Consider the following 12,611-nt stretch of genomic DNA (forward strand, 5'->3'; position numbering starts at 1 on the left):
GGATGATGCCCTCCAGATCCATCCATTTGCCTAGGAATTTCATAAATTCATTCTTTTTAATAGCTGAGTAGTACTCCATTGTGTAAATGTATAATAGCCAGAAGGTGGAAAGAACCCAGATGCCCCTCAACAGAGGAATGGATACAGAACATTTCTCTTTTGTAAAACCATTGGTTCTCTGTGCAGAAACTTGAAGAAGTACAGCAGTCAAATGCTATTATTCTAATGTCACAAATTTGGGATCAGGCTGAGTCTGAGAAGAACAGTTAAAATATAAATGTTGATAATTGCTTGGAAAATAAGAACAGAGAATGTTTTTATGCCAACAAATTTTACATTTTTTCTTTAACCTTCCCTAAATCATCCTGATTATGCTGCATCTAGGTCATTAATTTTTATTCTGTTTCATTATTTATGTACTTATTCAGTTTGCTTGTCAAAATTTACCATGCCCAAATATGAGAGTTTGCATTTTTTTTTGAAAATTGAATGCAATCAAGACAATGAAAGCACATATTTTGCCTTTAGGCTACCACGATAAAAATGGATACTGGGGTGGAATGCATTTGTATTTCTATTTTTTTAATCCATGCTACTTTGGCATAATTTATTGTCAAAAAGGTCTATACCATAGACAAATGTGATTACTCAAAACAGAGCATTGTGTTCATGTAGTCTGCCCACTAACTCATCTGTCATAGCTCCACGATGTCCTTCTGCATTTAGAAGAAACAAAGAATTCAACATTATAGAAGAGACAATTCATCCCTTTTGTTGAAACTCTGAGGCAACCTGATAGCATTAGAAAAGAGAATTCATGTGAGAAAGATCTTGGGGTGTGGAGATAGGCAGAAAAATGTGCTTGAGGTAAAAGAGAATGGGTAATTAGATGAACTTAGTGACTGCTGTAAGTAGTCTAGACAGAGTCCTTAACTGACCTGATGTACCCCTCCCCTCATATATCTGAATATTTGATGCTAAAGGCTCAGAAGAGAATCCTTTCCCAAAGAACTTCCCTCAACCAAAAGGAAAAACTTCTACCCCTCTTGTTTCTCTTAAGATCATGAGGAGTAAAAACAAAGTAAGCCCTTTGTCTCAACATGTGTCCCACCAAGGCCTGATTTGTGCATCAAAGCATCTGGAGACTAAGGTCTCCAAATAGGACTATATCTGCCCTTAGCTTTCTTGTCTTTCTTCCTGTTTCTCTCACTATGCTTCCTGACCTAGAACAATGGGCATCATAAACTAGCTCAGTTGCTTGGGAACCACACTAAGTGAAAAACAACTCAAGAGGAAAAAGCTAAGATGCCAGTGGTCTTCGATCCTGATGCATTCCATTAAAGGCTTGTCTGTACCTCACCATCTGTTTTATTGTGGTTGGTCCAATAAAATTTGAGGGTCTCATTTCATGCAGATATTTAAGACTATTCTCCACAGGCCTGACAAATCAGGGATCAATTTTTTACTCTCTTGGCAGTATTAGTATTGTACAGTGAGCTCGAAATATTGAAGCCACAAAAACAGCTCAGCTCTACCTACACTTAATTCCTAGGTAGCCAGACATAGTGAAAACTTCTCTGAGCCTTTAATGAGAACAGCAGGTAAATTCCATAATAATCTGTTTGTGGACCTGATTTTTCTCTCCTCTTATATGGCTTCCTACATATCCAGTCCCAGAATTCTGAAACTTTATCTAAAACCTCATGTGTTCAGGCTATTTATTTTTCAAGGTCTTGCTCACAAACATTTGCTCAGTAAGGTTTTCTTGTAGATGAACAAAATACAGTTAGCTGTTCTTTCATTTCTTAAGTAGTATTTGTAATACAAATGTCTCTATATAGTATAGGAAACACTAAAGTGATACTTCATTGTTTGACTCAACTCATTTTGAATTCCTAGTAAGATAATACAGGACCCCTACAGATGATCGATGTGAAAGTTTACAAGGTTGAATGCCTTAAGAAGAGATTTGTAAAGCTGGGCAGTGGTGGCACACACCTTTAATCCCAGCACTTGGGAGGCAGAGGCAGGTGATTTCTGAGTTCCAAGCCAGCCTGGTCTACAGAGTGAGTTCCAGGACATCCAGGGTTACACAGAGAAACCCTGTCTCGAAAAAAACAAAACAAAACAAGATATTTGTAGACTTTTAGTAGCACTATTTATTCATAAGTAAAGTTGTACATATATGTATAAGCTATTTACATATATAAGCTGGGCATATATGTGATATAAATGTATGTATATCATATATACATATATAAATAGAGAGCTTTTTTGAGCATCCCAGACTTTCCTTTTCCTTCTGTATTATTTATACAGCTACTCCTGCTATGGCCTCTCGTATATTATCTTGAACATCCACAACTGACACTTCTATTTTTGCTCCATCTACAAGCCTCATCTTGCTTCACTTTCCTTCTAATCCAGTTTAGATTCCACAGTCTGTATTTCAATCACATTCTGTCTAAAATTGAAATGCCCTTATCCTTAAGTATTTGTGCCACAATCATCTGACAAAACCTTAAACACGGATCAACTGTTTTCTCCTTTCTCGAAGGGAACATTGTTGGAGAAGGGAATTAGAACAGATTGATTCTGCTAAAACATTTTGATCCTCAGCCTCAAATGGGCTCTCTGCGCTATCTGGCAACCTCGCTGCATTTCATAGGTCAACTCCCTCTCACAATCTCTATCAAAACTAGTTCAGATGTCCCCACTTAGCCTTCATTCATCTTCAAATTCTGTGAATATTCATTACACAACATGCATTGCACACTATGCCTAGTCTGTTGCTTCCCAGTTTCACAGAATAAACAAAGGCTCTTGGAATAAAATTCCAGGGGCTGGGGAAAATGGCTCAGTAGAGATGAACACTTACTGTGAAAGCAAGTAAGCCTAAGTTTGGATTCCCAGCACTCACAGAGATGCCAGCCTGTAACCAGAGTGCTGGGAAATAGAGCCAGGCAGGTATCAGTGCCAAACATCCTTGCCAAAATTCTGAGCTTCAGGTTCAGTGAGGGAGCCCTCACAAGGAACAGACAGATAACAATAAAATAATTTCCAACATCATGTTCTGGCCTCTAGATGCTCATATTTGATTGTGTAACACACACACACCACTCTCTCAAATTACTCTTATCTTCTAAAGTGACTTTCTATGTCTTAGAGCAGGAAGAGCCTCTTAGCTGTCAAGTTAAAATTGCTTCCTCAAAAATGACATTTCCTTGATAAGAGAAAATTCCTTTCTTTCTTCATAAAAGTGGTTGATGACTATAATTCCAAACATACTTCAAAAATTTCTTAACTACATAAAGATAAGCAAAAATGATAGAAAATATAATTTTATAAAAGAAACTTGACATATCAAACTTATATATCATTTTAAATCAGTACTTTGTATCTCTAATTAGACATTTAATGAAGTGAAAACTCTACCTGCATTAAACTAGTCATAATAAAATTAGCCTTGGTTTCCTCTTTCATGGAGAATATATTCCAGATGTTAAAGTGGTTCAAAGAAATCAGTAGTATAATGGCTCTCTTCTATATTTTCTCACTATTTCCAAACTAGAATAAAACCTAATGGAGTAGTGTCTGATATTGGCCAGAGGTAACTGTACTTTTTGGCATTTTATGTGCAGCATTTAATAGTTTAAACATAAATTAATGTGTATAATATTAAAATTCCTAATAATTGAAGTATAGTTAAACTTGCTGTTCGATCTGTTTAAATGATGTAGTGCTTGTATTCACACCTTGCATAGTGTAAATAGTTCCTTTCCCTATTGCCATGACAAAATATCCTGACAAAAGGAAGGAAAGGTTTCTTCTGACTCGCAGTTCAAGGGTACTGTCTATCATTGCAGACAAGTCAAGGCAGCAGGGGCTGAACGCAGCTACTGAACTGCTACTTTATCAACAGACCTCTCCCAGTCAAAATTTCCTATATTTTCTCCCCCCCCACCACCCCCACGCTATCTTTGGTTTCATCCCAAATGCTGCCCCCATCTCCCAGTTCCCCCTTTACAGAGTCCTTGCTCCATCCCTATTCCCTTCTCCTCTGTGAGGATTGGGAGGGTAGATATCCCCTCAGTCTGGCTCTCTGGCACATCAAGTCTTTGCAGAATTAGCTAAGGAAGAGGAATTGTGTATTTCAGGCCAACATGGGCTACATGGCTATTTCTAGGTTAGCCTGTGATCCATAGGGATACCCTGACTCATTAATAATAAATAAATAAATAAATAAATAAATAAATAAATAAATAAATAAATAAAAAGACACTTAAAAGACTTTTGTCAGGCTGGTGAGATGTTTCAGCTAGTAAATAGACTTACTGGCAAGCTAATAATAATATCAGGTATAGAAATCTACAAGTCAAGGTGGCCAAATCATACAAAAGACCTCCACAAACAATGTCTGAGGGCACTGACCTTACTACACATCATCCACACTGGGTGGCTGGCATTGCTGTGCCCACTTGCATTTCTGGTTTTAACTATTTGTATCTTATGGGGTTTTTTTCCCCTCAATTGTCAGTTTTGTTGATCTTTTTAAATAAATGCCTTTTGTGTTCAAAAAAAAAAAGAAATCTACAAGTAATAAGATAAGCTATAATTGATGTTCCCTTTTCTGATTCAGTTAAGAACTGTAGATGAGCAGTTAATGCAAAAAGATGGTTAAATAGAGATCACATTAAAAATGTTGCTTAAACTTTTTTTAAATTTAAATAGTCACAAAAGTTTTCCTGTTGTGTGAAGACTCTGGGTTAATATCAACTAACTGAAGTCCTCTGTAAGACACACTTGTGATATAATCTGTTTGATTTCCAGACTCGGTATAGAAAAATTGCATCAGAAAATATGAGAAGCATTCTGACCTCAGATGTTTAAATTCTAAAAGTTACTTTCCTAATTTTTGGATGTAGTTTCATCTACACTTACCTAATTGGCAATTATCTTTTTCTTTGTGAAACAACTTTGCAGAGGATTTAGTCTGATTTTTCAAGATATTGTAGCTTTTTTTTTTCTTAAAATGTGTACTTCTTTGATTTTGGAAATTACTAAATTGTCATATTTTTAGGTTATGATGTGGCATTCATTTATTTATTATTAGATATTTTCTTTATTTACATTTCAAATGCTATCCCAAAAGTCCCCTATATCCTCCCCCCACTCTGCTGCCCTACTCACTCGCTCCCACTTCTTGGCCCTGGCGTTCCCCTGTACTGGGGCATATAAAGTTTAATATTGATGAAAACTGGTTTGCAGTATATATACAAATATAACTGTAATGTACAAGCAACTGACATTTAATCTAATGAGAGGAGAGGGGTCACCCATACAACACATAGTGTATTTTTACATACTCGTATATCACTTTAGGGAACATCGGCTATCATTACTAGAAAGGGGGGAGTGTAAGGATACACTGCAAAGTTTAGAGGATAATGGTATATTTTAGAAAGGAAAATGAAAGAGTGAAGAGTACTGGAGCTTAGTTCTTAAGTCTTTTCAACTCCAAAATAGTGATTCAGCATTGTTCTTTGGGTTTGGGAAGAGAACGTAAAAATTAAAATATTAGAATCAAAGCATTGGAATTTGCCCACTACATATTGTAAGTGAAGGTTACATATGTAATAACAGAGAAAATTAACACATATGTACCATAGAGGCATCCTGACCTAGCCATGTTCACTGTGGTTCTTATTTTCCTTTAAACCCCACATGTTTATATGTGGTTATTAGAAATGCATGTGATCATCTAAAATGGACCTGGTTGTACTTTGTAACTAACCATCATCATCATCTTTGCCCAGGATTCTACTCTGATATTTCAAAATTTTGTGACCTTTCTATTGCACAAAATGAAATAATTATGAATTATTTTTGAGAGACACAAATATTCATATATGATATTAATAGCCTTTCTACCTAGGCACTTAGTACAGATTCTTTTAAAAGATATATTTTTTCATAAGGAAATGAACACGTTTTTACTTGCAACTTCTATAGACCTTTTTTAGTGTGATTCCAATGTCATTCCACCAATAGAATGTTTAATAAATGTGTATACTGCAGGAGTTTTATATTTTTATATAGCAAATACCATCAAATATTACCCTGTTGCCAGGCTGTAGTGGCACATGCCTTTAATCCCACCACTTGGGAGGCAGAGGCAGGCAGATTTCTGAGTTCGAGGCCAGCCTGGTCTACAGAGTGAGTTCCAGGACAGCCAGGGCTACACAGAGAAACCCTGTCTCCAAAAAAAACAAAACAAAACAAAAAAACAAAAACAAACAAAAACAAAAAAACAAAAACAAACAAAGAAATTACTCTTTTAACATATGTAGTTTAGAAGTGTCTCTCCTGTTTTGGAGGTGGTAAATTCCTCACTATTTTCTCATATATCACAGCCTCCCCTCCCTCTTATTCTAATCCTTCCCACATCCCCTCTCCTCCAGATCCACTGCTCCTCTGCTTTGCTTTTCTGTTTGTTTGTTTGTTTGTTTTTTTGTTTGTTTGTTTGTTTGTTTGTTTGTTTGTTTTGGAGACAGGGTTTCTCTGTATAGTCCTGGCTGTCCTGGAACTCACTTTGTAGATCAGGCTGGTCTTGAACTCAGAAATCTTCCTGCCTCAGCCTCCCGAGTGCTGGGATTAAAGCCGTGTGCCACCACACCCGGCTCCTCTGCTTTTCTTAATAACCGCTTCCAGGAACTAAACCAGCAACCAAAGAGTACAGATGGTGGAAATCATGGCTCCAGCTTCATATGTAGCAGAGGACGGCCTAGTCAGTCATCAATGGGAGGAGTGGCCCTTGGTCCTGTGAAGGCTCTATGCCCCAGTGTAGGGGAATGCCAGGGCCAGGAAGCAGGAGTGGGTGGGTTGGGAAGCAGGGGGAGGGGGATGGGCTAGGGGATTTTGGGAGGGGAAACTAGGAAAGGGGATAACATTTGAAATGTAAATAAAGGAAATATCCAATAAAGAAAAAAAAAAAAGCTGAAGGCGCTGGGCATGGTGGCATGCACCTTTGATCTTAGTGCTTGGGAGACAGAAGCAGGTAGATCTCTGTGAGCTAAAAATCAGTCCAGTCTTACATATTGAGTTCTAGGCTATCCAGACCTATATAGTAAGAATCTGTCTCAACAAATTAAAACTTTAAGTTTGCTTTGTAGGAAAAAGTAGTACTGCTGTGAATCTGAGGCCAGCTTGAGCTATAGAGTAAGACCCTATCTTAAAACCAAACCTTTATGTTTAAATTATCCCTCTGTCGATGGCCTCACTTGGAAGTTCGTTTTCATTTTTCCTGAATAAATCTACATTTTCTCTGCTAAAAATTCAACGGAGTGATTGTCCTACTGTATTTCATCTGAGAACTATTTAAGTGTCTTATAATCTCTGTAATGCCACATGGTATTTTTTTTTCAGGTATTTAGGTTGATTTAAGAGGATAATGCCATCCTTCTCTTGATTGTACAAACCATCTTTCATTTAGAATCAGAAGAAATGCAAGGGATATAGATGAGGCTATTATAAACATTTTTATCAAAACAGTGAACACCAGACAGGGAAATAATACCTCCCAGATCAAGCAAGTCAGAGAGAGTCAAGTCAGTGATGCTGTCCTTGTGCACAGACATTACATTACATTTCATAAACTGTTCTCTTAAGTGAGGGAGTTTGTCCCTTAGATGTCACTCATTGGAACATTTGGTTACCATGCATCATGTTAAAGATCCATAAATGCCAACTCGATAGGATAGCTATGATGCATGATAATATCCTCTGCATATCTGCATAGAGTGCTGTTCAACAGTTCCTTATGATACATCACATCAGAAACTCCTGCTTTCCAGCTTCAGAGACAGCCAAGAATCCCCACGGGAGCCTTCAGAAGTCTCTACAACAAGGACTAAAATACCATGAGAGCAGAAAGTCATCCTAGGCTGACAAAATGCCCTCCTTACTAAGAGAAAATATTTATTATGTAGTGGCTACACAATATGAATGCACTCTTATGAGTCAGTGTATCTTTTCATTTAAAAATCATAAGCCATTTCTGCTTTATATATAGAATTTAAAATCTACCAGCATGTTATTTGTCTTGTACTTTCTTTTTCGTGCAGAATTATTTTGGCCAAGTTATGTAATGTGGTAGACAAATCTAAATATGTATCCCAGATTACAACCATTTTTACCCATAGGACTTTAGCACTTAATATTTAACATCTTCAAGTTTACTTTCTCAAATATAAAATGAAAATGCTTCAAGTAACAGTTTCCTGGGGTGAGGCATGTCACAACATGCTAGACCAAGGGAGTGATCAATATAATTATTTATCCCTTACTAAACATGCACTGCTGAAATACAAATACACTATAGCATATTAGTCTAGTCAGGCATCCATTAAAAAAGAAAATACCATAAACCGAGTGACATAGATACAACAGAAATTTAGTTCTGTCAGCTTTGGAGATGATGAAGTCCAAGTTTAAGTGACTACTAACTATGATGTCTGGTAAATGTCTATTCATTCTTCATAAACACTGCCTCTTGCTACTTCCTCACATAATCAAATGGGCTACCTAGATCTCTAAGGTCTCTTTTACAAAGGCACTGTCTTGGCTACTTTTCTATTGTTATATCAAGACACCATGACTAAGGTAACTTATAGAAGAAACTGTTTGGAGATTTGTTTCTGAGGGTGAATGTATGACCATTATAGCTAGTAGCATGCCAGCAAGAAAGCATGATGATGGAGAAAAATAGCTGATATCTCACATCTTATGCACAAAAAAGAGGAGGAGAGAGTCAGATAGAGTGAACTGGGAATGACAGCTTTGAAAACCTTATAATCCATCCCCAATGACACACCTTCTCCAGTGACCACACCTTCTAAACTTTCCCAAACAATTCCACCAACTTAGGGCCAAACACTTAAATACATAAGCCTATAGTTGCCATTCTCATCCAAACTGCTCACAGACACTAAGTTCAAAATGTGCTTATCAAACAGGAGTACCTTCTAATGCCATTGCCAGAGAGCTTACAGTTTATGCATTAATAGTATTGTTTTTGCCTTTTAAACATGTGAACATGTTCAAATCAAAGAGTGAACATCACTAAAATTACACCTCAAACAGCATATGATGTCTTACAGTTCCAACATATCTATATTCTCTGCTTTAATTTTTTATCTTCTAATTCACTCATAGGCACTTCGGGGAGAAATTGCACCTCTTAAAGAGAATGTCAATCGTGTCAATGACCTTGCACATCAGCTGACCACACTGGGCATTCAGCTCTCACCTTATAACCTCAGCACTTTGGAAGATCTGAATACCAGATGGAGGCTTCTGCAGGTAGGCATCCTATGAGCAATGCCACTCCTTGTTATAGTAAAATGACATGTACATAAAGCTTGATTGTAAGAAACAATAAAAGTTTCTCATTTTTTCCAAGAATGATGATAACTACTTTTAAACTCAGCTTTTGCAAGTCAGATATCCCGGTGGATCTCTGGATTTCTGGCCAGCTTGGGTTTACATAGTGAGTTCCAGGGGAGTCGGAGCTTTATACCGAGACCCTGTTTCAAACAAGGGTTCATTTGATGTTCATAATAACAAGATGCTTGGCATTTCTTGATAAGTTTTTATGTGACTACACTCAATTTCAGAAATGTCCAAAAGCAAGAGAGTGGTAAACCTCAGTGGAGGAAGGAAATTACTAGCAGACAATTCATTTGTGCTGTGGCTTGGATTCTGACAGCATTCTTTCCTTTACAATTCTAATTGAGACAAGAGTCAATAGTATGGTATAAAATTGCCTTAAAGGAACAAGTATTGCATTATAAATCCACACTCAGAAGTTTTTTCATAGGTTTGTAGAGTGAAAATCAGCACTAGGTATGTGTCCCAGGTATCATTCACTTGCTGTGTTACCTTGAGTAATTTACTGAGCCATTCTGTACCTTAGTCATTCTTCTAAAAGATAATAGAATTCTCTACAGTGTTTTTTGTTAGAATGAATGAGTCCCAATAATAAATGTAATAAGTCATTGAAACAGAATTTGCTCTACAGTACCATATACATTCTATCTCTTGGTGTTATTACAATTATTATTTGGTGATAATGGATGGGCTTGGGAATCTGACTAATTAGCTGTGTGACCATGATGCCATTTCACATCAATAGATACCAGTACCTTCTTCCCCAACATAGTTACTATAGTGTTGAATGAGCTGATTCACATGGGTTTTTTAAGGGTTATTTTATTTATTTACATTTCAAATGTTATCCCCTTTCCAGTTTCCCCCTCCACAAGCCCCCCTATCCTCTCCTCCCTCCCCCTACCTCTATGAGGGTGCTCCCCCATCCGCCTGCCCACTCCTGCCTCAGTGCCCTAGCATTCCTCTACAATAGCATTTGGCTTACAATAAGAACATAAAAATGGCTGTTGTGATAGTGTATGTTCCCTCTGCAGGGGAACTTTATACCTCTAAACTATAAAACTGGTTTAGCCTTAAAATTAGAGACTTTTTTTCCCCTTTCCAATTTCATAGGATATAGATTACAAACTCCTGAGACTAGGAATAAACTAGGTTTGAAAGCATTTGTTCTCAAAGTTTTAATAATGAAAAAATGATAAACCAGATTACTCTGCCACCAGAAGTCCATTTAAGAGTGTGATTGAAAGTCCAGTTAAAGAATTGCTTGATCTTTAATAAAAACAAGTTTCAAATTCTAGACCTCTTGAGATCTCATATAATTTAATTCTTCCATGATGGATAATCCTGAAATATTCCTATGGCAGATTGTTATCTATAGTGTTGACTAAGGGAAGACAATACAGTTAAGTGATTCTATGCCTCTATTTGTCTGTTGGCCCCATGATAGTTCAGTACTGTTAATAATCTTATCTGTTTCATCCTTAAAATATTTCTTTACTTAAAGCACGAATAAATAATGAGTATCCAAAGGCAACCAATGTTCACATTTGGTCCATACACATACTCTTGGAATACATTTTTAATTTTCTTGTAAAAGGTTGAGTGCTATATTTGTTTTTAAGGATGTAGTACAAGATTTGTAGCAGCTACATGTAAATTTATGGCATAGGTCAAAAGACTATGAATGATAGGAACAACTCTTAAGAATCAGTGCTGTCTAGGCCCAATGTAGTGGCACACCCATTTAATCCCAGCACTTGAGAAGAGGAGCACCGAGCCAGAGCTTTGTAAATTCAAGACCAGTCTGATATACTTAGTGACTTTTCGGGCAGCCAGAGTTACATACTTAGACTGCCTCAAAAAACAAACAAATAAATGAACAAATGAACACAGTATCAATGCTCTATGTGCTTGGGGTTGTATCCCAATGGTAGAATGCTTATCCAGTGTGCCTGCAGCCAGTCCTGGGTTATAGCCACAGCACTACAATGTAAGCTTTCATGATCGATTCTAGCTATAGGGTTTATTCATTTCATTTCTTTGTAAAGCTTGAGAAAATATTAATGGTTTAATTATCAAACAAGGACTTGATAGTAAATGCATGGAAATACATGAAAGAAGATGGTGGGCTGTGACAAAAACAGAGTAGTAGTTATCGTTGGATTAATATGCTAACACTTCTCAGCTACAGTTCTGATTTTTAAAATAAAGCAACTCAATGTGTCAAAGGCTACATCCAGTTCATTTCTCTGATCCTGTACCTGGATATCAAGAAAAGATACATGCCACAACATTTAGTTAAGAATCCATGATGATGTTTCTTCTATTTATATCATAATACAGATGTGGCTAGTTGAAATTACATTAGTTCTTCCATAACTCTAAAACTTTTACATTGAGGTCAGAGAGACATAGCCATCTGATAGTAAACAATTTAATCAGTGTTTGCTCATGCTTCTCTTGTATATAGCAAATTTCATGTTTCTATTTTTTACCATAACCTTAAAAGGTATTTCTAGCAGAAACCTGATGAGCTCAAGATTTTGGTTTGCCCATAACTGCATCAAGTCAATTACACACTTTAAGTTCACCATAATTCTAAAAAGACTGCTATATAATCCTTACCAGCAATTAATGTGAGTCATTATTTAAAAAGGAAACACAGTAAATAAAGAAAACTATACCCATGTTAATAAAAACTTGTAGATGTAGCCTTTCTGACATTTCTAAAAAAACACAGTCTCTGTTGATTATTGGCAGGGTATGTGTGTCACTCTCATATTCTTAGGGATATCATGTCATGATGGTCATTGTTGTGGTTCATAGGTGTCATAACTAAGTAGAACTGGTTGTTTCTTCCCTTCTTTAGAAGTTTGAATGGCAATTTTTGTTACCATGAAATCTTGTCATGGGTGGTGGGAGAAGTAGGCAGTTTCAGGTCAGTTCCAGAACATTTTCTCAGAGTCCTATGTCCAAAACACCTTTTGAGAACAGTAGAAAGGATAGTGTCCTCAGTTGGTTATCTAATACCAAGTCCATGTCCTTGAGATCATATACATACAAGTAACATTGTAGTGAGGGATTATTAGACCAGAAACAAAGAACACCCAAGATACAATTTGCAAAACATAAGAAAATCAAGAAGAGGGAAGACCAATGGGTGG

The 12,611-nt window shown here is 36.8% G+C and overlaps 1 protein-coding gene across 4 annotated transcripts in view; it reads left to right on the plus strand.

Annotated features, from left to right (window-relative positions):
* Nucleotides 1-12,611, plus strand: part of Dmd (dystrophin) — a 2,293,239-nt gene that overhangs the window by 1,920,982 nt on the left and 359,646 nt on the right. For all 4 annotated transcript variants that reach the window (XM_029473189.1, XM_021152893.1, XM_029473188.1 and 1 more), the window contains exon 60: nt 9,214-9,360. In XM_029473189.1, coding sequence (XP_029329049.1) covers nt 9,214-9,360 — 147 coding nt within the window. The remainder of the gene's footprint in view (nt 1-9,213; nt 9,361-12,611) is intronic.

The sequence above is a fragment of the Mus caroli genome, chromosome X (genome assembly GCF_900094665.2).
Source record: "Mus caroli chromosome X, CAROLI_EIJ_v1.1, whole genome shotgun sequence".
NCBI classification, from domain to species: Eukaryota; Metazoa; Chordata; class Mammalia; order Rodentia; family Muridae; genus Mus; species Mus caroli.